Source organism: Ipomoea triloba, chromosome 6 (assembly GCF_003576645.1).
Source record: "Ipomoea triloba cultivar NCNSP0323 chromosome 6, ASM357664v1".
NCBI lineage: Eukaryota > Viridiplantae > Streptophyta > Magnoliopsida > Solanales > Convolvulaceae > Ipomoea > Ipomoea triloba.
In genome coordinates this window covers 23732950-23756436 of record NC_044921.1, presented here as the reverse complement: position 1 = coordinate 23756436, position 23487 = coordinate 23732950, and the positions used below count along the sequence as shown (strand labels likewise).

Below are 23487 nucleotides of genomic sequence, written 5' to 3'. Positions count from 1 at the left end.
AAAAAGAGGGGGAGAGAGAGAGTGGGAGGGAAATGATGATGTGGGAAGGCGGTGGAGGATCGGCGACGTCACCGCCGCCGCCGGGCGGCGGTGACGGCGGTGGTGGCGGTGGAGGGAGTATTAGTGGGAGGAGGAAGCCGTCGTGGAGGGAGAGGGAGAATAACCGGAGAAGAGAGCGGAGGAGGAGAGCCATAGCTGCTAAGATATATGCGGGGCTGAGAGCTCAGGGGAACTATAATCTCCCTAAGCACTGCGACAACAACGAGGTCCTCAAGGCTCTCTGTCAAGAAGCTGGGTGGACTGTTGAGCCCGACGGCACCACTTATCGCAAGGTTCTTTTTCTTCTTCTTCTTCTTCATATATGTGCAATCAAAGAATGAATTTTGCTAATGGGATTTAACCTGGGTTCCATAGATCTAGCTATTTAGGAAATGGGTTTGCTTTGTTTGGATCATACACTGATGTCTGATTAGCTTTTCCCAAGATTTGATCCGGAAAAGACTGGATTTTTTCCTTGATATGCTACTTTTCCTTTTCCTGTCATTGTAGAACCCATCCCGCTGAATTTATCCATATGTGTCCTCACTTCTTGAAAGATTTTATGGATTAATTACACACCTTTTCCTATAATTCATATAAAGAAGCCTTAATTCCCAAAATTGTTTCTCTGAATTTGACTTCATTTCCAAAATTGTTGTAGCTGCAGTTCTCAGGTGTCTGCAAATTGCAAATCCACCCATAAACCTCTAGTTTTCTGTGACAACTTGCTAATGTTGTTGTGTGATTACTTTCTATACACCCAACATATAATATTGGTTGCACATACCTAATTGCCTTAAACAAAAAGATCAATAGACTATATGAATTGAAGGGCATATGCTCCATCATTTCAACTAAAAAGTCTGCACATTTATGTTAAATATATTATATGCTGAACCATATGAGCTAATGATTAATGGAATGTGATTCAGGGATGCAAGCCAACTCCCATGGAGATTGGAGGAACATCAGCCAACATTACCCCGAGTTCTTCCCGGAATCCCAGCCCGCCGTCGTCCTACTTCGCCAGTCCGGTGCCGTCGTACCAGCCTAGTCCGCTGTCCTCCTCCTGCCCAAGTCCGACCCATCACGGCGGCGGTGACGGCGGCAAGATGCCACCGCATCCATTTGCGTTTCTACGCAGTGCCATTCCCTCATCTCTGCCTCCCCTGAGAATATCAAGCAGCGCCCCGGTAACCCCGCCGATTTCCTCGCCCACCAGAGCTCCTCCTAAACAGATTTTCAACCTGGAGACCTTGGCTAAAGAATCTATGTCCGCCTTCAACATCCCGTTCTTCGCTTCCGCCCCCACTAGCCCCACCCGGGCCCACCAGAGATTCCCCGCCACAATCCCCGAATGCGACGAGTCCGACTCCTCCACCATTGATTCCGGCCACTGGATGAGCTTCCAGAAATACGGGGTCCCAACCTCCCCCACGTTTAACCTCATGAAACCTGTTAATCCTCAGCGCGTCCCCTCCAACGACGCCATGATTTTGGATAAGGGGAAAAGCGTGGATTTCGGGTTCGAGAATGTCGCGGTGAAGGCCTGGGAAGGGGAGAGGATTCACGAGGTGGGATTGGATGATCTTGAGCTCACCCTCGGCAGCGGAACCGCTCGCATATGAGCGCTGGATTCTGCAGATCTTGCATCATATTTGGTTCCTAGTTCCTAGTAGAGGATTGATTCTTGTGCGATTTCTTTGTTTTAACTTTGGTTAATTAAAGACCCTGTTCAAATATTTATGGGTCTTTCTTCATCTTCTTCTCTTCTGGTGCAATGTTAGACGCAGATATATGGAAATTACTGTCTCTTGCTGTTGGAAGTGTTAGTTACTTCAATTACTACTTTAATCACTTATATGCTGCAGATAACAAGATTTTACCATAAATACATTATTAACCTAGCTAGGCTGGTTTACCTCCGATCAAAAAGCAGGTGTACACTTACAAACCGTTCCACTACATTGAGACAATTAGGAGTAAAATGAGTTGTAATCCAGTAGGAAATGAATATAGTGTATGAATTCAAACTCTACCTTGGAATGGAAAGTGGATTAGTATAAAAATTAAAATGTCCATGTAATTAGGAAAGACAGATTCATCTTAACATTTCAAGCTTTCTTTGTCATGTATTATGGAATTGCAATTCATACGAGGAAGTGGAATTTGCAATTCTTCAAATATTATAGAATTGGAGTTCTTACCAATCAAACTTTGAAATTTCTCACTTTAAATTAAGTGGAAAAGGAATTACAATTTCTTATGGTAATCAAGTGTTTTGTGGTGTGATAGAATTAGTGTTACTGTTCATAAAGCTAAGGAGGTTTTTTGAGGTTGGAATTTGCATGAAAACGCATCATACGTTACAAATGCTGGGGCAGAGAGGAGTAGGCAACAGGACAAATGGTCATGGGTGGTAGGAGGGGCAGGAATTGAGGGAAGGCTAGGCGACAAAAGGGAGTTGTTGATGTATACCAACATTCCACTGTTCCCAAGTGAGCTTGTATCGTCAACCTTGAACATCAGTCTTTTCAAGCAATGTTGTTTTTGTTGATTTGGACACGTAGTGGATATGAATTGAAGCTAGTCCAAACAAGGGAGTTGGGTAGATAGTCATGGCATGAATGGGGTCGCCCAGACACAAATCACATGAAGAAGCCCAACCAAGATCATGGTGGTCCAAGAAGAAGAAGAAGAGCAATAGAGCATAGTAGGCTCATATCACTCGAGGCCCGCCTCTCGAGAAACCTCTGCACCTTATCAAGTATTAGGTAGTCCCGCTACAATGACACTCGATGAATAGACAATTTTCGCTCACTTGGAAGTAGGCTGATAGGCACTCGAAGCTCACCTTATGAGAAGCAAACATTCTTCGCCACTCATCTCAGATGGTTCACATTTGAAATCTGAACCTTATCGAGCATTAGGTAGTCCCACTACAAGGACATTTGGACAACAATCAACTCTCACTCATTGGACAGTCATTTCCTATTAGACACCGGATTAATGAAAGCACTAATTAATATGTACTAAGTTTAAGAGAAAATACATTCAAACGACTAATCTAGCCATGAGAGAACTCTTCATAATTAAATATCACCCCACACAAAGTTAATGTAGGCCTGTATCATATACTTATTGAATAGTATTCAAAATAATAATAATAATAATAAATCCTACACAAATTGTTTATTTTTTGGGATAAATTAGAAATAAGGATAAAGTGATAAGTTTAGACAATAGAGTTGAGTGATAAAGGTAAAGGACTGAATAGAGCGATTATCATTCCTTCAAGAATTCTCCTACCTTGAAAAACATTTTCCGCTGTACTTCAAGTCTTCAACCAATTCAAACAGCTTTGTATAAGGAAATAAAGGCACGGAGTGCCCCAAAAAAAAAAAAACAATTGTCAACCCACATGGTACTATTCTATTATAGGACAGCTTCGTGGGCTTAGGATGACTTGTATTGGCGAGTTTACTTTTATTCAATTTTTGTTGAATTTTACAATTTCAAATACAATCTAAGATTCAATTTGGGATATAATATAATTATAATTGATGAAATAATTACGAATAGGTTCGAAGCATGTACAACGCGAAACGGTCTAGGACAGATAATTATGGTCGAGGTCAGCCTCGACCAAGGGCCCGACCAGGCGACCAGGGTCCACCCTCGGCTAGGGGCTTGGCCACTTGGCAGAGGTCAACCCTCGGCCAAAGGGCATGGTCTTGGTCCACGAGCGCCCGAGTTGTGCGACATCTAATGCGGCCCAAGGTCGTTGGTATGGCCCCCTCCGTTCTCTCCGGGTTTGTTAGGCCAAGTTGGTATAAAAGCATTCGTAGATGTCCAATCAAGACACGATCTGTTTTAAGAACACCTCCTTTGTATGATTATTACACAAATCTTCCTTGTAATAGCAATTCATATTAATTCGGGACATCCCGGGTAAATTAAATTCATCAATAATAAATATTAATCATACTAAAATAATAAATTTGTGACAATTGATAAGCAACCTGCTAATGTAACTCTGGTAAAGAATGCACCAATAAATCAATAATGCATGATCCTCGTGGAAAGTTATTATTAATTAATTTTAAATTTTTTTTTCTTGAATATGAAAATAACACTTTTTGTCTCTCAATTATACATTCATAAATTGTTGTCTCTTAATTATTCGTAGAGCGACTTTTTTCATCCTCAATTATTGTACAGTGGGTTTTAACCCAATTCAAATAGAATTCAGTCATTAATGAAGAAATTAAAAAAAAAGTACTTTGCAAATAATTGTGAGAGAAAAAGTATAATTTTTTTTTAAATATAATTTATGGACAAATGTGTCACATTCCCTTTTTGAATTAACTAATTGCAATATATCACATCAACAATGATTTTTATTAATAAAATTTTTATTATTTTACAAAATAGACTTTTATTGTAATTAAACCTTAACCAAAAGTATATGTGTTTCGTTCAAATATTAGAATCATAATTATAATCAAAAGCATATACTTGATAACTGTAATAAGTTTATGTAGAAATATATTTGTTTGATTTTAAATAGGAATTAGAATAAAAATAAATATATGCGCATATATATTAAATAAAGTTCCAAATTGAATGGTTGAATACTGATCTTTTTATTTTTTTTCTTCCTATTTTTTTTATTAAGTAATTTTTTTTTGAGTACTTTATTAAGTAATATGATTACTAATAAAATTAAAATTGAAGAAGTTAAGCCCGTAAAGAATTGCAGTTGTGGTGATGTTAACCGTGACGGATTGGAATATTGGAGGAGTTTTACGTACGCGGGCACGTAAACGTAACCGCCACGCGACATCGCACGTCTTCACTGTCAAGTTTATCATCAGATCTGCAGATATATTTTTTGTTTTAGAAAAAAACAATTTTAAAAAATAAAAATGGCTACGCAATAGTGGAGGAATTTTATGCTAGCTCCAATCCAAAATCAATCTCCTTCGGATTCCGGAATGGGGTCCGAACTCCAAAACATCCCGCCGGAGGCCATCCGTCCGGTGCGGCCCAAATCGGCGGACGACGCCACCACCGTCAAGGACGACCGCCCGTTCCTGAAGCCGGGGCGCGCGGATTCCGCCGCGCCGGAAGCCCACACCCCGCCGCCTCCCTCCCCCAGCATGGAGGAGCTCGAGAAGAAGTACGCGCCGTTTGTGAGGCACGACGTGTATGGGATTATGGGACGGGGAGAGCTGCCTAGGAGGGAGAAGCTTTTACTTGCAATCGGTCTGGTCGCGCTGTTGCCGCTCAGAGTTGTGCTCGCGACCGCCATTCTGGTGGTTTATTACTTGATTTGTAGGGTTTGCACGGCTTTTTTGGCTCCTACCGAGGAGGGCGAGCAGGAGGAGGATTACGCGCACTTGGGCGGTTGGCGAAGGAAGGTGATTACGCAGAGTGGTAGGTTTTGCTCTAGAGCAATGCTTTTCGCCTTTGGATTTTACTGGATTCGGAAAACTCATCGGGATAACGACATCAACGGAAAATTAAATAATGAGGTACTTCAATGCTGTTCTGTCTTTATTTTTTTTTAATTTTTTTTAAAAGCTGTTTTGTATTATATGTTGAGAAAACTTCATGAAGCATAAGTTAATTACTTTGAGATGGTTGCAATGGCTGTTTGTAGTTTAGCATTATGGTATTAGTGTGCTTTTTAGCAAGGATGAGTCTGGAAAGGAGTTGCATAAAAGTTAGCAGAACTTCTTTTTGAAGGAAAGAAACAAAATAATTCATGTTCCAATTTGTTACAGAGTATAATTTTGTCCTTGATTATTATTTGTAAGAAAGCCATCTTTATGGTTTAGTGCTTCGATTTCACAGCTAACTTCATTTTAGAGAGAGTATTATGTGAAAAAGATGGGTTAGGTATTTTAAATTTAAAAAAAAACTGTTTGGTAAAATGTGTAATTTGCACAATGCTTGGTGTAACTAAATGCTCTTGACATTTTCGTAAAATTGGGAGACCAAATGGGAGACTTCTATAGATGTTTCTGCTCTTGATTGTAAATAAGTAGTGTCAAATTATGGCATATAGAAATATAGTATGCTTTGACTGACCCATCTTGTAATGGAGTTTGATATATTCTCAAGTCAAAAACCATAATGTTTGAACTTTTGTTCTGCATTTGGTTGTACTTATGTTTCTTTGCTGTTTTCAAATGAAGGGCCAAGTTTCGGAACCTGAAAGGCCAGGCGCCATAGTGTCAAATCATGTTTCTCATTTGGATATCTTGTACCACATGTCTTCCTCATTTCCCAGTTTTGTTGCCAAGGTCAGTTAGCTTTTCTAGAATTGGTTTGCCATTGCTTTGTCTGTTACATCTCTTTACTAATTTACTTGACTGTGGTCCCTGCGTATATTGTTGAAGAGATCAGTGGCTAAGCTTCCTCTGGTTGGTCTTATCAGGTTGGTTTACATTCTTATTCTTTTAACTTATAAAAATTTTCCTGTCTTAAGGTTGTAATTTCTCTTAAGAGAAGCAACATCCCTAACATCATCAGAATCATCATTATTATTTATGACATATTATTATTTGTTAGTTTAGTTTTGTGGCATTAAAAAGAATTATAACTTTTTCTTCTTGAATACAGAGAGTTTCAACAGATTAGACATCTTCACATCTTGCTGTATATTTTACATTTTTTTTTTCATTAATTAGTATGTTTTGAAAAGCAAACATTTCACGAGTTATATGAGAGTAATTATGTGGCATGTGTATGATCTGGTTCACGACTTACCTTTTGTACAACAACCTTTTATTACTAGTTATATTCTGATTTTTCTATTTTTTATACACAAAAATGCAAAGATATTGTATAGTTAACTTTAAAGTCTCTTAAATCTGATATTTATTGTTATTGTTATTGCCACAGCAAGTGCCTTGGTTGTGTATATGTCCAGCGGGAGTCTAGATCTCCTGAGTTCAAAGGTGTCTCAGGTACAAATTAATTGTTTCAGCTCATTAAAATTTAAGCCTTCATATTGTGCACAGTGTTGCTTATGTGGAAGTATTGATATTTGGGATACATTTACGCTTAGGGTCTGGTAATTTAGGTTTAAAGTTTAATTACCAATGCAGATTATGCTTGTGTAGAATATCTCATTTCCTTGACTGTATAATCTCCAAAATGTAGTAGATGGCTTTTATTGATGTGTAGTGCATTTCTCCTTGGAACTTCTATGTTTTCTTGTTGAATGGGGAAAAAATGAATGCTTTTCATGCACTGACAAGCTCTCTCTAGTACCTCCCTGTTATTATTATGTTACTGATACAGAGCTTCAGCTAAAATTTTGCTAATACATTAAGTAGCTTTACAATTAGATGATTTATGCCTTTCTGCTTCCACTTCTACTATATTTTTCCCTGCAGGTGTGGTAAATGAAAGGATCAAGGAAGCTCATCAGGATAAATTAGCCCCAAAGATGATGCTTTTTCCAGGTTATGTCTCCTTCCATAATTTTTTGGCCATGTTGTGCGATCTTCCTTTCTTTTCCAGTAATATATCCTCCACTTGTGAAATTGTATTGTGCTCTTGGTACTTTGTATTTCATCCACAAAGCATCTCTTAGACTCTAGTGTACTGGAAACTGAAACTGGCTTTATGTGAAGTGTGTAATGTACTGTTAACTCTTAGGCTAAGTGATCATGTATTTTACCATGGACTTGGACTAGCACCTGCAAATGCTGACACTCTTTCTTCTATAGTCGTCATGCTTTACATGTTCAACTGATGTATGTGATGTGACTCCTCATTCAGTGTGATATCTGGTAACACTTCTTAACAATTTGAACTTGCGAGGTTGAAAGAAATGTTACTTGGTTACTTCTTCCAAAGTTCTTTTTTGCATGCACTTGAAGGATTTTTTTGCTCTGATAGTACATGGATCTTTTTAGTAGTTCTCTAAAACCCTTTTATGTATTACAGAGGGCACAACAACAAATGGGGATTTTCTCCTTCCATTCAAGACTGGTGCTTTTTTGTCAAAAGTTCCAGTGCTTCCTGTCATTTTAAGATATCCATACCAAAGATTTAGCCCTGCCTGGGACTCTATATCTGGGGTGAGTATTTTCTGATAAATTTAGTTCATTTTCTTATAAACCCGAATCAAGAATCTCATCCACTTTGTAAAGATTGTTGCCCGTATCTATTATAAAGAAATGGCCAGCATCTAAATAGAAACCCTATTTAAAGGGAACATAATAATTAATAACATTCATTTTCCTTTTGGTTTTTTGAAGAAGACACATTATTGTTTATACTTTAGAAAACAAAAACAAGAAAATCTTTTTTTTTTAAGCAGCCCCCTTCGTGACTAGCACCAGAGAAAATGTTAGAGAGTATATGTTAAGATGTATTTTGATCTGCAGGCACGGCATGTGATGTTGCTTCTCTGTCAATTTATAAACTATATGGAAGTTATCTGGTTACCTGTTTACTGTCCCTCACAACAAGAAAAGGATGATCCAAAGCTTTATGCAGAGAATGTCCGAAGATTAATGGCTCGTGAGGTAGGCATTTTCATTAATTTCTGAGGCCTTGTAAAATTATTTTTATGTTCCAAAAAGTTGTAGGATTACAATTGTACTTGCTTGAACTGTTAATTTTCATTATATTCCCTGAACTAAGTTGTGGAAATACATGGTCTCATTTGTTTCTTTCCATGCAGGGTAATATGATAATGTCAGATATTGGCTTGGCTGAGAAGCGAGTATATCATGCTGCTCTCAATGGTAATAATAGCATGTCTACTGTTTATCATCAGAAAGACGAATGAATAATTTCATGGCATCGACCTGAAATGACACCAAGTAGTCAGATCCTACTTGCAGTGTTTGTCATGAATATAATTGAACATGTGTGCTATTTATCTATGCTAATACAATAAAACTTCGTCATTTGATGACCAAGTATTTCTGTAACGTATGCTAACAAATACCTTTTATGACAAGTACATTGATGCTGCTGTTGAAAACTCTTCTGTTGAAATATTTTGGTATATGTAAACAGAAAGTCTTTTGTGGCTCTTTTTAACTCAATATACCCGAGTGATGGTATCTTGGTAGTTGTGCAAAACCAATACAACGGGACAGTTGAATTTGAGTTGGCGGGAGCATCTGTGTATGAAGTGTTTAGTCAGTCAGACAGAAAGAGTCGTTGTTTATGAAGTATTATGGGGAATCCAAATCTGAAGTGTGTGTTTTTGGTGTTCCTGCAGGTCTCTTTATTCAACAGTAATTCAAGTTCACCATCTGTATATTCATGTATGATGTTATTGACTAGGAAAAGTAAAAGTAAATTGCTGGAACCTTGCGCGGTTGAGGGATTCTTATTGTTCATATTACTACTTACTTTGTATCTCTGGATATTGCCATTTCATTGCAGCTTCTTCAGTTTCAAACTCAGAAGCTGTCCATTTTTTCTAAAAAATAAAAAACTGCCTTGAGTGGCTTTTACTGATACACAAAGGCTGGTTAACATTTAACAGTCAAAATGCTTCTTGCTGAAATTCAATGTAAAGTTGTTGGTTTAGGGTTCTTAATTAAGCTTGCTTTTCTGTTCATTATAGATGACTTGGGAAGGAACTCTGAAATATGTTGCACACTTTGAAAGCTATTTCTCCCCTTTTTACTTATCTTATGTGGGTGTTAATCTGGGTGGCACCTTGAAGATGTTGCTAAAAAACAATTTTTAAGAACAGGTTCAACAGATCCAGGAAATGGTGCGTTCTATGTAAAATCTGCCTTGTGACATTAGTCGGTAAAGAATCTATAAGGTTTCAAGTTTAACATCTTGGAAAGGTTTGTAAGTTGTCTAATAACTTTTTTTGGTTAAAGCCGGTCAGCAATGAAAAACCGATAAGTGTGCTATCAGTTAATATACTTCAATTTCTTGAACAGTAAAACTTGTTGCAAAATTTCAAAGAGGCATACATGCATTAAGATCACAGCCAAGTTCTTACAAATGTAATTAAAGAAACCAAGAATATAGAATCACCAAATTCATGGAGAGCGGAATGTCTTTGTTACATTCTACAAGCATATGTAGCAGACTTCACATTTTTTTCACTATAGTACATGAAAAAAGACTAGAAAACATTCCAAAATGGGGTTTTTAACTATTCATCATCTCCCCTTTAGGGAATGATTGTTAGACCTGCTCAATTTCCACGATGTTAAGCAGCCTCTCAATGGCGACTGCAGAAACAGCGAGGACGTTGAGGACGTTGAAAACCGCTTCTGCCTGGTTGAAGAAGTTGAAGGGATACGGCAATAATCGCTTTTCAACTTTCTCTTCTCAGACTCGTATTCTTTGCCATTAGGGTCGTGTTGCACAGCAGCAATCTTTAGGCCCTCGGGTAACACGAAGTTGAACATTGAACCTGTATAAGCAAAGTTATATAGCACATATATTGTGATGCATGTCTGTTAATTTGTTAAGTAGAAGCCATTGTTGGTAGGCAATTTGAAAGAAGGGTACCTAATTTCGCAAGGCGGTTCACCCATTTTGGGATTTTCTTCCCCGTAAGCTTGTAGCATATGTCCTCGCAGAAATGGTTGCAGTTTTTCATGATCAAGTGATACGTGTCGCCATTGTAGATAGCAGCTTGGCGCTCGATAAACTCCCTCACCTGGTTTGGATTCAAACGTGTGGTCCCAATGAATATTGACTTCCTAAACTTGAACCCCGGGCAGTGCCCCGGTTCAACTTCGAATACCCCACTGGTCGGATAATCATGAGCTCCAAATGCATATTCTACACCATGAACTGTGAAGTACAACATCGGTTATCCATCAAACATACTGATCGAAAGGCACAGAATCAAGTATAAGAGGGCTCGATGAGTAAAAACTGATGGACGAGTGAAAAGAGATAAAGGCGGTTACCTTCCACACCGGAATGAAAGACACCAAAGCCCGCCCAATAGACATAGCCATTCACGTGAGTCAAGTCGTACACATTAAGGTAAACCGGTGTATCACCAGGGCCATAACCATCTGACCTTGATTTTGGAAACAAGCAGAAGCGGGCTGCTGATTTTTCTTTCAAACGGAGGGGAATAACCGACTTCCATCCTTTCGTTTTCTTTAATTTCATTGCGATTCAAATCTAGGAACCAAGATTCAGTCAAGATCAAGGTCCAATGGCATCTTGTACCTCTGCAGAAATACACACCAGGATTCCAAAACGAAGAAATCACAATCTTATCCAATTAAACACTCGTGCATACACATGTTTGACATCTTGACAAGCATACACGACCTGAGTTCTAACGTCACAAAGCAACTAATTCTGCAATCACTACTATATCTTGTGAATTGTCAATTGGCAAGATTCAAAATATGACACGAGATACAAAACTCCACTCTTACCTTTACTAGAAATGGCAACTTGTTTCTATGACTAGACTTCGACAAAAGCGGGGAGGGTAGGGAACTATCCTACCTTAAGAATAGTTGGGATTCAATCCTGACACGAGAAGGAGGTTCGCTTTCATCCCAGAAATCAAAGTGTGAAGCCAGCTCAGAGAAGCAAATAATGACGATATGACTCGTTTTTCTCTAAAAACTTACCTAAACATAGAAATATGAGGGAAGACATTCTACACCTTCCAAAAGATTCAAGTCAAACAACACTAAGATAGACCAAACACAACTTTTGGGCAACAAATGACCCAGAGCAAGAAAATTGGCAGTACAATAATACAACCATATGCATACCTAGTCAACCTTAATTTACATCAAAATAAACCTAACTTTACAGGCAATCTGGCATAATCAGTATGAAAGGAAGACTAATTAGCTCCCTCACCTCTATTCCCAAGAACAAACTACTTTCTCCAGCTGCACTAATTCCCAATGAACTAAAAAGTCAAATCCAAACCCTAGTCCTGAAAAACTGCATTGCCCATATCTGCAAGCAAATGTAGCATCAAACAATGGTTAATTTCAACATGAGATTAGCATACAAAGGGGGAAGAAGAAGAACCAAAGAAGATTTAGCTAGGTCCAGATTCTAGCAACACACACACAATTCTGTCAGATCTCGGTGTCAATTGAGAAAGCAATGGCAAAGCATTATCCTTGAAATTCCTAGAAGGAGCAAAATACCCAGGATTTGAACTCACTCACAGTCTTCAAGATTCAATTTTTAACCAAGAATTCAAATACCCAGACACAAATGAGGAACATAAATCCGAAATGCAGAGTGTTGAAGAACACCCAGAACGCTAGAAACTAGTTTTGAAAGAGTATAAAGAGAGAACTCACAAATTGGGATTGGAATAGCCCTCAAGATATGAACTTTGAGCTAGTTTAGAGCATGGGAAAAAGACAACTCAGTTCTAGAAGAGAGGAGAGAGCCAAAACACCTGGGAAATGGAGCTTCTCTCTTATTTGTGTTGTATCCCTCGGTAACTTATTTAAAACACACGCTCATCTTTTTTCTGACAACAAATATTTGAAAATTCTGAAATGGGGAATGCTACGTTCGTTTGCGACTTTTCAGAACAAACAAATCGAATGCCTCGCCGCGAGGAGAGAGAGAGAGAGCAGAAAATTTACAAAAGCAAAAGAAACTGACAGAAAATTCCAAGACACAACACTCCTGTCTTTCTCCCTCGTGTTTTCACAGTTGAGAGAAGAAATAATCAGAGAAAGCAAGTTATACAAATAGCCATCCATTCCTACGTATAATAGTTATGATAAACTTTCTAATAAAATCTTGAATATGATTCTAAAAGGAAAAAAATCGTAAATAATCAAATTTAAAAATAGACAACAACCCCAAGATTTCATAGAAAATACCCTAACACAAGTGACAAGGATCTTGATATTTGTTCCCAAAAGGATAATTAAGTAGGTAAAGCATATACTCGTAATGTCACAAGTTTAATTATTTAACATTCTTTTAATTGAGTCTGTGGTATTGAGACTAGTAATGTGATTTATCTTTCCTCTCTGGTTGCGACATCTTAGTACGCAAGGACCAGTTTGGAGCTGTGAGTTTGCGTCCCGTTCTTGAGACAGTGTAGGCCGTTTGTTGGTTCTCAACCTTTGGGTACCTCTTTTTGTATTTTAAAAAAATGTGATTTACTTTTTTCTGTATGAATTAGGAATTATTACACAATAAGAAAAGTTTAAAATTATAAAGTTATTTTGAATTGATTAATACGAGACACAAATACACAATGTTATACTCTTTGGCTATGAAATGGGTTACAGAAATACAGTGTAGTCTCTACTGTAGCCTAGTAGCCTTTGATATCGCTCCAGTCACGTAGTTGAGCAGTAAGCCAAAAGCAACATTTTCTTTGACTGGGACCGACGTAAGATTTCCGAAGACCAAGAATCATATTCATGTTCATAGTAACGTAACGTGACAAACATATACTACTTGCTTAGGTTTCTTTATTTCTAGCTTTAAATATGCGAAAAAATAAGACGAGAAGTATTACTATAGATTAACACACAAAAAAAGGAAGAGATGTCATGTATAATTAAACTATGTAAAAGTTGTCTATTTCCTATTTACTAAAGCTAGCTAGCAATTAGGGATTTTTTTTAATGGAATAATAAGGTAATTCAAATTGATTCAATAATTCAATCATAAATTTGATAGATTGAGTATTATATTGGATGATCAAATCTATTAAATTGATTTAATGTTTCCAAGGCACGTGAATGAAAAGTATCACTCAATAATTTTTTTATTTTTATTTTTTATAATATAGTAAGTTCATTGTGTATAAAAGTTTAAAAAATTCGAGTTAAAAAAATCAAAATAAATGCCCTACCTAGCAAAATTATTACAATGTCAGATGAGGTGACAAGTGAAAATAGAATTTAGTGGGGATATGTTATGTACGTGGTTCACCATACTTCTGCAGCTCTGCATGCTACCCCAACACAGTTCAGCGGGTCCCTATTCCCATTTCATGCATTTTCTGCTAATTAAAATCTCTCCAGGCCATTTTGTTCTTATTATTAGGAAGAAGAAAAACATATCGTTATTATCTGATTGTGTATATTAAATAAATTTTATTTTTATATAATAAATTATATAAAATAATAAAAAATTATATTAAAATTTTTATATGCGACAAGCTCAATAAAAAAAATTAACTACAATTAAATTGATGACTTTTAATTTGAAAATCATGTTTTACATACTCAATCATCTATTTTCGGGTTAATCTTCATTCTTTTATTCTAGGCCAGAGTGACCATGACAACACTATATCAATATTTGGCAGTTTCTACCAACCATTATAATACGCAATTGTACTCATGCATAATAATAACATCAATAATAACTGGCCTGGTGTAATAAGTAAATGCATAATAATAGCATTAATAATAAGTTGCATAGAGTAATAAATAAATAAAGTACTTTTGATGAGCAGCTAGCCTGAAACATCGAGCCACCGAATAAATCTACGTATCATTTTGTTTAGTACTGACTAGTATGTTACAATGTAATATTTGTTCATAACTTCTCGAGTCAATATCGCCGCTCAAACCCACACCTTCCTATATGAAAAAGTAACTTGGTATTACTGGACAACAAGGTCCAGTAACATACAATATCATTTACTACTCACTTGTTCAATATATTTTAGTCTATTTTTTTTTAATCTCCTTTAGTTTTTTTTTTTTTTTTCGAGTTGTTGAACATAAAATTTAATATGATCTCACATCACCTTTACAAAAAATTCTAAGATTGTAAAGTAATATTTAAATTTAAAGATTCTCTTATCTTTTAGAATTGACTTCTTCATGAGTTGTGCAAGTATATTGTTCATTCATATGACACATGATTTTGTTATATATTAAAATTTTCTGCTTATGCCAGACTAATCGTAACATATCTTAATTCTGCGATTGATTATTGATTTTCAACTTGAGTTGAAATTGGGCGCTTGACTTATATTATATTAGATTTATTGGACCTTATATTTGCTTTGATCCAATATATCTTGGGCTTTTGGCAATATTAGCCCACCATAGAGACACAAAGTAGCAATTTCGTCATATATATGGCTTGTTTGAATCCTCAAAATTATTCTAAATTTGGAATGTTGCAAGAGCATCCTCAATTGGCAAATCAGTATCGTATTAGCATTGAATTGTTTTTTTTTTTTTTTTCAAGAGCATTGAATTGTTAATCAACCCTAAAATATACAAGCAAAACAAATGTAATCTATGTGCGACCATAAAAGAATTAAAAACAACAACAATTTTTTTAGATCAACCTACTAAAACACAAAGAGTCAACAATCATCTCTACTAAGACTCAAACTCACTCCCTTTATGTGGAAGTGTAAACCGGGTGCCACTAGACTACAAAATCCTAGACGCTTAACCAAGAGTCCAAGAAGGTATAGAAATGAAATTTTAGCTTAGGATCTTCTGGTCGAGTAATTTACTTCCAATCATAACCCATAAGTTATACCCCAAAAAAAAGGGAACAAAAATATTTAAAAAATTATATGGTATGTGCTGAATATATCGCATATTTATAACAAACAAAATATTCTACAAAGATATATTAGTAGTGAATTAAGAACTGTCGTATAAATGGTACAATAGAACTAGTAGTGCAGCCCATTCTAATATTGATCTAATGTCACTATCAGATACCGAAGATCAAAATAACCCAAAAAAAGTGATGAAGAGGCAAGGTAATTAAGGAAAATAAACGATAATTAAGCCACAAAATTAAAAGATGACTAATTCTACTCCATTACTGACAGCTAGCCAGTATGCATAGTAGCAGCAAGAAACGCTCGTTTAATTTGGTGATTGAATATTTTAATTAGGAGTCAATTAATCCCATCCCAACAAACAATCCATGCATATCCATCTCATAACTATCCCATTTTCCATGCATCTCATAACTATCCCATTTTTCAGGCATGCAATATGAAACAGATTCCTGAAATGCACTCTCTGTGATCCGATCCCCCTCCATTTTTTAGCCTCTCCCTCACTCACTCCATTTCTCCTTGAAAACAAATTAAAATCAGATCATACCAGAGCTAGGATATATGGTGGTGGTGGCGGAGATAATGACGGGGCCGCTGTTCCACGTTCGCCTGTCGGACAACGCCACCGTGTCGGATTTGAAGAAGGAGATCTGCAGCGAGCAGCTCCCCCAGGATAGACTCATATTGATACTGGATGGCGGCGGTGGCGGTGCGGTGCCGGCGGCGAACTATGTGATGTGTGAGAACGAAGCTCCTCTGGCGGAGTATGGAGTGCGAGACGGCTCGCATGTGTATATCTTCTTCACCCTCCCGGAATCTGCAGATGAGATTAATGATGACCATGGAAGCTTAAGCTTTGCACCACCCCCTTTGCATACTTAATTAATTAAGCTATAGCTACAATGAAATACCTAGTACATCTATCAAATATTGTATTTTTTTTAATTATTAGAACAATATTATTACTCTTTTATATATATATATATATATATATATATATATATATATATATATATATATATAAGCAATAGCAACAACACAACACAAAAAAATCAATAATAATACTCTGAGTTAATTTAATTCCAGCAAAGGTCCTCTTGAGTATAATGATTATCTAAACTTTAATTTGGACAAATTTGACACTTATTTAGACATCAAAATAAAGGGTAAAACCGCTAATACTCCGGGTTCATGATGAAAAAAAGTGGTTGTATACATGAAAGAATTAATTTGACCAATGAAATAGTAAATATAACAGGTAAAATATGACAGAGTAAGTATTACATTAATCAAAGAATTTTTTAATCTAAACTTAAGGGTTAAAATGTAGTTATTTAATTTTGTTAACCGTACAAGGTAAAATTAATCCTAATTAAACATTTTTATAGTAGACAAGTCAAGTAAGAAAATATGTTAATGAACCTTGCTAATTGTAATGGTAGGCAGATAAGTAAGTAAATAAATAAAAGTAAAGAAAATTATATTGTGGATCATTAATAAATATTCATTATCAATATATTGAAGGTATATTATTTGTGTATTAAAAGTTTATTATTTTGTAGTATAAAGAATAATGAACCTTTAGTGTATTAATTTAAAATATACTATTTCAATATATATATATATATATATACATTATGTCTCTTGATAAGAGTATATTGATATGCGAGGTAGAAGTTTGTTAGTGAAAATGGAATTACAGTTAAAATTATGTGTATTTCTATATTTAGAAAAACATATTTTCCATTTTTTTGAAAAATGAAATATCTTATAGGTATAATATATAATTAAGAGAGGAAAATAATAGGCCCTTAAAAATTATTTTAGAAACAAAACCTATATATAAAAGGCCCAAATGCTCATGTATGCCTCTACTTTTGAGAAACAATGGATTTTGAGAAAATATGAATCTTATTCAATAGGGCATTTCCTATAAATTTTAATGGTTTGTAGAATGAATAAATTTCATGAATTATGTTATAGTGTTTGGTTGAATTAAAGATAAAAAATAAAGTTATGCTTTACATAATTACATTGTTATATATGTGTGTGTTGGCAAAATATATTATTCTTGAAAATTTAGAAATAACCTAATAGCATACTCTCTAGAAATAAATCTCTAATAAGTTTATTGATGAAAATACTGTTCAAATCCTGATCATATTTTGTGAATCAAATATGCAGTAAAAGTGACAACAAACACAAAGAGGTGTAGATTGTGAAACACCGGAGTGTTTAATTTGGAAGATTTGTGCTTCTTTTAGTGAAACGAGAGCTCGCTTAAATGAATAAACACGATGATCACGAACTAGTATGCATTGAAGAAGGGAGGTGAAACATTTGAGAATTAAGAACGGTACCTCAAAAACATTGGTCTAGTGGACAAAAAACACCACATAAATACTTGTTTTTAACAACAAGGTGGGGTTCGATTCATGAAGGATTTTGTTGAATCTTGAAGTTATATTGGTTCGATTTACTCCCTAATGAACATGTGAACGGGTTTATAGGATTCAAGATATATAGTCTCGATCATGAAGTCTATAAATTTTAGTTATACAAAAAATAAATAGAAACTCAGAACTGGGTGAGTAACAGTACAACATACTACACGCTTTAATAATGTTGAGGTTTGACTGCACGTCTACAGGGCCCCTATTTACTCTTCGCCATCATCTTCGTTTAGTTGGCTCCAGCCCCACTCAGCTCAACCTTGTCGCAATCGCCATTTGTTAGGGATACGGGTCCAACATCACTAATGCGTCCAGTTTGACGTCTAAGATTAATCAATCTTTCATTTATTTTTTAAAAAAATTATCTGACAAGTATAGATAACATCAATATATAAATCATGAGATTATTATCAATATATAAATCATGCAGAATAGTTATGCATAATAATATCTGATTTGCAAAAGGAGTATTATAAATCATCACTGTTAGCTAGCTACATAATCAAATCAAATGACAATATATACAGACAAAAGGAAGTTCCACCTGCGACTACGATTTTAAACTGAATGGACAAAAAAGCGTTCATTATTATATATTTTGCTGAAGGAAACCAAATTTCCGATCGGAGGTGTCATCCCAGCAGTCTCCGGTAGAAGCCACGCCGGCGCCGGAGCCATTATTCATTGAGCCCAGAAAAGAAGGCGGAGTAGTCGCACCCGCTCCCACGCCGAGAAAATCGAGCGTCGGAGGATTGTTGCCGAAGATCATCGTCGGAGACGACGGCGACGAGATTGACTTATTCTCCTGCTTCACATCTTGCGGTTTAGAACCGCTCGACGTCGCTAATCCAAGGCTGCAGAGAAACGAGCCGTGAGACGACGTCGCGCCGATTTCCGCCGCCTTTTGCAGCAACGCCGTCGCCGAGAGCGCCGCCGGGGGCCGGCTAGGCGCCGCGAACTGCCGGGACGCCGCCCATGGAAACACCGATGAAGCCGCATTGCCGGAGAGATAAATCGGACACGATAGAGAGAGAAACATTGGCTCTGCACTTCCCCCGCCGGCAGATCCCGGCGGCGGCGGACGCGAGTCTCCGGCGACGGTTGAAGACGCGAACACGCTCTGAAGAGCCTCGCCGTTGACATTGGACGTTGAGAATAACGGCACTCCGGCGCCGGCGGTGGGTACGGGAGGCAATGTTGGCTTTTTGTGGTGTGAAAGCCCACTTTGATTCTCAGCCAAATCTGCCACACCAAAGGGAACAAAACAAAAAAAAGGTTTCAACAATCAAGAAAAAAGTAGTAGTAAAAAGAGCTTTTTAAAAAGAATAGCTTTTCTAACTACTGAAATGCCAATCTCAATCTCAAACTCAAACCAAATGCAATCATCAATTCCTTTCCCTTACTCAACCCCTTTTCAATGAGATCCAATCGAGACTCAGCTTGATCACACCATCCTATAGAACACATACTAGTGCAGTATGCAACAACACCCTTAAGAGACTCGCTCTTAAATGGAATGTGACCGAAATTCAGTTTGACATTACTTTTTCCTTTATGAAACGTACTAAAAATTTTTATAGTTTCATCCTACTCTATACAGAAACACGAAGCAATCATAAGGAAACATAACATTACTCTTTCTATTGTGTAACATACAAAGAATTTTATAGTGTCATCAATATCTAATCTTAGTTTAAACAAGGAAATGATTATGTTTGAGTATAAATAATTGTAGCTCACTATATACCAAGAAAAATTAATTGATATAAAGTACAGCAAAACTCCTCACTAAAACAAGGGCACTAATGGACAAATCACAATAAACTCCAAATACTTAAACATTTTCAAACAAAAATAGTCAAAACATTTATTAAGGTAAGCGTTACTGTAACATCCTCGTTTGACAGGCATCACGTTGCAGATCAACTGTAGTATTATGCATGTATGAAACTATGAAATCATTGAACTTTAAAAAAATTTGCAGCCATTATTCGAAGTGTGTACTGAAACTAACCAGTTCAAATCAAGTTAAGTTAAGGAACTGAGTAATTAAGTTTAGGTTTTTTAATCTTACCTGAGCTTTGGACGGAAACAACCGGAGACAAGACTCCGGTTGACGGAGTTAGAGGAGGAGGCGGGGGGCTGGAAGAAGACGTCGCCGTCGTGGACGGCGGCGGCGGCGCCGCAACTTTTGAAGGTTCCTCTAATGGCTGATATCTCATGGATTCTTGCGCCAACGCGTCGCAAAAGGCCCTATGGGTTATAAAGCTATCCTTCCTTCAGATTATAAGAAAATGAACCAATATTATAATGAAAATTTATGATCAGATTTAAATGTAAAGAGAAATAAGAAATAATGAAACTTTAATTTGCTAAGAGGCTATGAAATATAAACATCATAGAGTAATTATAATTTACCTCGAAAAAATCGTCCCGCAATCACAACGGTACTCTTTAGTGCCGCAGGTTTTGGAATGGGCTTTCCAGTCGGACCGGACGGCGTATTTCTTACTGCACCGCTCACACTTAAACTTCTTCTCGCCGTGTTTCCGGCAGAAGTGTTTTTTGATTCCGGTGAGATCGCCGAGGGCTCGGGAGGGGTGGTGGTGGACGCACGTGGTCTCCGGGCAGACGTACACGCGTCTCTTGGGCTTGCCGCCCCTCTGCTTTAGCGTCCACGGCAAGTTGTGGCCGCGCCGGTGAAGCTGCAAATTCTGGTCCCTCTGAAACCCTTTGCTACAGATCTCGCACACAAATCTATTCGTCGCTAAAAGAGATTTCGGCGATAAAGCTATCACTTCCGCATCCGGATCTGCAAAAACAAAATAAAAAATCATTAAAACAAAACAAAACAAAATCCACCATTTCTGAATATCACGAGCAAGAACAAAAAATTACCGGGAGTTCCGGGAAGGCTTCGCTTTCTCTTGGATACAACACTGAGCTGAGCGGACGTTTCCCCCTCTGACGGAGCCGCCATTGATGAATTCTCTGTAAGATTTTCCCTTTATATATTATTTAGAACATGAGGTGCAAGTTGACTAGGCTTATTAACTGAAGCTGCAACAAAAAGCTCTGAAAGCTTCTACAGTGAAGTTACAGTATAAGCCGGAAAAAACAAAAAAGTGAACGGAGAATCAAGAAAAGGCGGAACAAAGCTTCAATCTGCAGTCGTTGGAAACTGTTTCTCTTTATTCTGGAAAATTTTTTGGGCTTTCTTCTTATTCTGGGAAATGGCAGCGATTATACGAGAAAGGAAAATCTATCTGTGCTTGAATTATCGAGCAAAATGGGAACGGGAATATATATATATATATTGAGTCGGTCGGCAAATCAAGATTGTTCGCAACTCTCTTCCCGCACCATGTTCATACATGACGGCGTTGGCATTTACACAGACGCACCGATATTTGAAAGGAGCAAATGGAAGGATAAAAAGAGAGAATTTTCTATTTTTGAGCTTTCACAAGCGGTTGTGATTAACCATGGTTAAGGTTATGGGTGTGTAGTTACTAGTTAGCCACCCATGGTTAAACCCGTCACGGATAAGATTAGGGAGCGTATCAATTACTTCATCTTTCAATGCGTTTCAGTTATTTTAATAACTTTATATTCGGGTGAATTTCAAACGAAATTTTCATAATCTAATAATCACCTAATATCTTTTATTCAGATGAGTTTCAATAAATGTGTGAAATCTTTTTCTTAAATACACTTTCACTATTTTTACAATTCGATCAAGACATTTAACAAGGGAACTATTAAATCCCGTAATTTCAGACATTCAACAACGGAACTACGACTAATACAACTGTAAAGTCTAAAGATTAATTCTTATAGGAATAAATGTTGTGCTAAAAAAATTAAATCAAACTTTGGAACTCAACTTAAATCCAAATTAGTTTCTTAGCTTTGCCATTTGATCCCATCATCCACTTGTCATCATCTATTCTTTCATACACACCTGGCTTTGACATGTATGCCAGTAGTTTATATTGAAATTTTGAATTGATAGATGACTTTTGTTTTTTCTAAGAATGAAGAGTTGCATTATATTCCTTTGTATAATTATATCAACCCAGAAATAATAGCATATAAAAATTAATAAATGATAGATAAAGGGAATAAGAGATCCATCTCCACATTTCTGTCAACTTGAAAAACTTATGTCGAATTTTCAGTCCCCACTTTATCACTAAAGTGGTAACTTAAGATCATGTGCTTTACCACTTAAGCTACCCTTGCAGGGCTGCTAAATGTATTATTTAATGACTTGTACATCTTCAACAATCAATTAAAAAATTCACTCCTATTGCCCTAAAAGGAATAGTCAAGCAACTCTTGGCAACATTCTTTCAATTGAGCTTTTTCTGTGTGGTTTGTTGTGTAATAGAAAGATAAAATGTTTCTATGAATTCGATTTTGTGTTCCCTCAAATGTTGACTGAATGTACACATGCATGTAAATTATTTATATGTAAAACTTTTATTTATTTATTTTTTGGTTTCACTGTTTTAATGCAGAATTGGTCATGAAATCCAAGATAATTTTATTGTGACCGAAGGTGAATATTATGAGTGAAAAATAGTATTATTCTTTTAAATATGTTAATACAACGTGACACATAAACTTTTTATATATCAACCATAATTCATATGAAACATTTTTATGTTACATATTTAGATTTTATCTCCTAATATTAACTTTTTCATGTAACAATATATGATTGATTATTTTTATTTTTAATTAATAAATAAATTGGAGACAACCGCAATCAAGTTGGTCAAACTGTTAACTTAACTATAAAGTTACAAATTTTACCCCAGCGAGAGTACCGTATATATTAAAAATAATGTTATGTTGAAATGTTTTTAATAAATTGTGTGCAAATTTAAGGAATCTTTGCTAGATTGAATTTTTTCTTAGATTGAAAATTATAATTTTTATAAATTACAACTATTTGTTATTAATTTATCAAAATTTAAAAGTATTAATATAATTGCTATATATATATATATATATATATATATATATATAATTGTTACAAAATGCAAAAGTTCGAGCTTTTTCACCAAATTTTAAAGATTCACATAATCACATATAGTAGTCACAATTCACAAATCATAAATGCTTGTTTTTTTTTTTTTTTTTTCACTAATAAGCCTAATTTGTATCATTTAATTTTGAGTCAAATTTGGCGGTCAAAGGAGAATAAAACTGGGCCACAGAGAAGGGGATCAGACACGCCAGGCCTAATTTCGGCAACTTTGTTGCAGACTTACCATGCTGTGAGTCCAACTAATTACTGACCAATTTAATGATCCTTTTTTTCTTTTAACAGTATTTATTTAATAAAATAAAATTTACCATGTTTTTAAAAAAAATGTGTTTGCACTTCAAACCTAGATATATAATCTTAAATTTTCTAAAGTATTTACACAGGTGTCTATATATATAAAGTGATTTTCT

General features: G+C 36.1%; 4 protein-coding genes across 8 annotated transcripts; 2 read left to right on the top strand and 2 right to left on the bottom strand.

Annotated features, from left to right (window-relative positions):
* Nucleotides 1-1865, top strand: LOC116022336 (protein BRASSINAZOLE-RESISTANT 1-like). The gene is made up of 2 exons (XM_031263009.1): nucleotides 1-332; nucleotides 972-1865. Exons 1-2 carry the CDS (start codon nucleotides 33-35, stop codon nucleotides 1665-1667), a joined length of 996 nt encoding a protein of 331 aa, XP_031118869.1. The 5' UTR covers nucleotides 1-32; the 3' UTR covers nucleotides 1668-1865.
* Nucleotides 1866-4935: 3070 nt separating this feature from the next.
* On the top strand, nucleotides 4936-9609 carry LOC116022746 (lysophospholipid acyltransferase LPEAT1-like). 2 transcript variants are annotated; one of them, XM_031263605.1, is made up of 9 exons: nucleotides 4936-5576; nucleotides 6243-6350; nucleotides 6447-6484; nucleotides 6952-7016; nucleotides 7449-7517; nucleotides 8005-8138; nucleotides 8448-8588; nucleotides 8747-8810; nucleotides 9296-9609. In XM_031263605.1, exons 1-9 carry the CDS (start codon nucleotides 4995-4997, stop codon nucleotides 9313-9315), a joined length of 1221 nt encoding a protein of 406 aa, XP_031119465.1. In that variant the 5' UTR covers nucleotides 4936-4994; the 3' UTR covers nucleotides 9316-9609. The 2 variants fall into 2 exon arrangements, with proteins under 2 accessions (XP_031119465.1, XP_031119464.1); XM_031263604.1 differs by lacking the exon at nucleotides 9296-9609 and having other exon boundaries at nucleotides 4937-5576; nucleotides 8747-9116.
* A 374-nt stretch (nucleotides 9610-9983) lies between these two features.
* Nucleotides 9984-12720, bottom strand: LOC116022497 (deSI-like protein At4g17486). Of its 4 annotated transcripts, none has more exons than XM_031263219.1 (5): nucleotides 12348-12720; nucleotides 11890-11991; nucleotides 10965-11237; nucleotides 10558-10845; nucleotides 9984-10459 (listed from the first exon to the last, which is right to left on the bottom strand). In XM_031263219.1, the coding sequence occupies exons 3-5, from the start codon at nucleotides 11173-11175 to the stop codon at nucleotides 10203-10205; spliced, it is 756 nt and encodes a 251-aa protein (XP_031119079.1). In that variant the 5' UTR covers nucleotides 11176-11237; nucleotides 11890-11991; nucleotides 12348-12720; the 3' UTR covers nucleotides 9984-10202. The 4 variants fall into 4 exon arrangements, with proteins under 4 accessions (XP_031119079.1, XP_031119081.1, XP_031119080.1 ...); XM_031263221.1 differs by having other exon boundaries at nucleotides 12449-12720; XM_031263220.1 differs by lacking the exon at nucleotides 12348-12720 and adding an exon at nucleotides 12206-12316.
* A 5733-nt stretch (nucleotides 12721-18453) lies between these two features.
* LOC116022495 (zinc finger protein ENHYDROUS-like) lies at nucleotides 18454-21428 on the bottom strand. Its single transcript, XM_031263218.1, has 4 exons — nucleotides 20917-21428; nucleotides 20437-20830; nucleotides 20093-20295; nucleotides 18454-19260 (listed from the first exon to the last, which is right to left on the bottom strand). Exons 1-4 carry the CDS (start codon nucleotides 20996-20998, stop codon nucleotides 18608-18610), a joined length of 1332 nt encoding a protein of 443 aa, XP_031119078.1. The 5' UTR covers nucleotides 20999-21428; the 3' UTR covers nucleotides 18454-18607.
* Between the last annotated feature and the right edge of the window lie 2059 nt (nucleotides 21429-23487).

Coding starts and splice junctions, on each gene's coding strand:
- LOC116022495 (XM_031263218.1), bottom strand. CDS start 20,998: ATGGCGGCTCCGTCAGAGGGGGAAACGTCCGCTCAGCTCAGTGTTGTA. Junction 20,296..20,436: donor TGCGGGACGATTTTTTCGAG/GTAAATTATAAT, acceptor TATAATCTGAAG/GAAGGATAGCTTTATAACCC. Junction 19,261..20,092: donor TGTTTCCGTCCAAAGCTCAG/GTAAGATTAAAA, acceptor TTGGTGTGGCAG/ATTTGGCTGAGAATCAAAGT.
- LOC116022746 (XM_031263604.1), top strand. CDS start 4,995: ATGCTAGCTCCAATCCAAAATCAATCTCCTTCGGATTCCGGAATGGGG. Junction 7,017..7,448: donor TGAGTTCAAAGGTGTCTCAG/GTACAAATTAAT, acceptor TTTTCCCTGCAG/GTGTGGTAAATGAAAGGATC. Junction 7,518..8,004: donor AAAGATGATGCTTTTTCCAG/GTTATGTCTCCT, acceptor TATGTATTACAG/AGGGCACAACAACAAATGGG.
- LOC116022336 (XM_031263009.1), top strand. CDS start 33: ATGATGATGTGGGAAGGCGGTGGAGGATCGGCGACGTCACCGCCGCCG. Junction 333..971: donor ACGGCACCACTTATCGCAAG/GTTCTTTTTCTT, acceptor AATGTGATTCAG/GGATGCAAGCCAACTCCCAT.
- LOC116022497 (XM_031263219.1), bottom strand. CDS start 11,175: ATGAAATTAAAGAAAACGAAAGGATGGAAGTCGGTTATTCCCCTCCGT. Junction 10,846..10,964: donor CTTTCATTCCGGTGTGGAAG/GTAACCGCCTTT, acceptor TGTACTTCACAG/TTCATGGTGTAGAATATGCA. Junction 10,460..10,557: donor GAACCGCCTTGCGAAATTAG/GTACCCTTCTTT, acceptor TTGCTTATACAG/GTTCAATGTTCAACTTCGTG.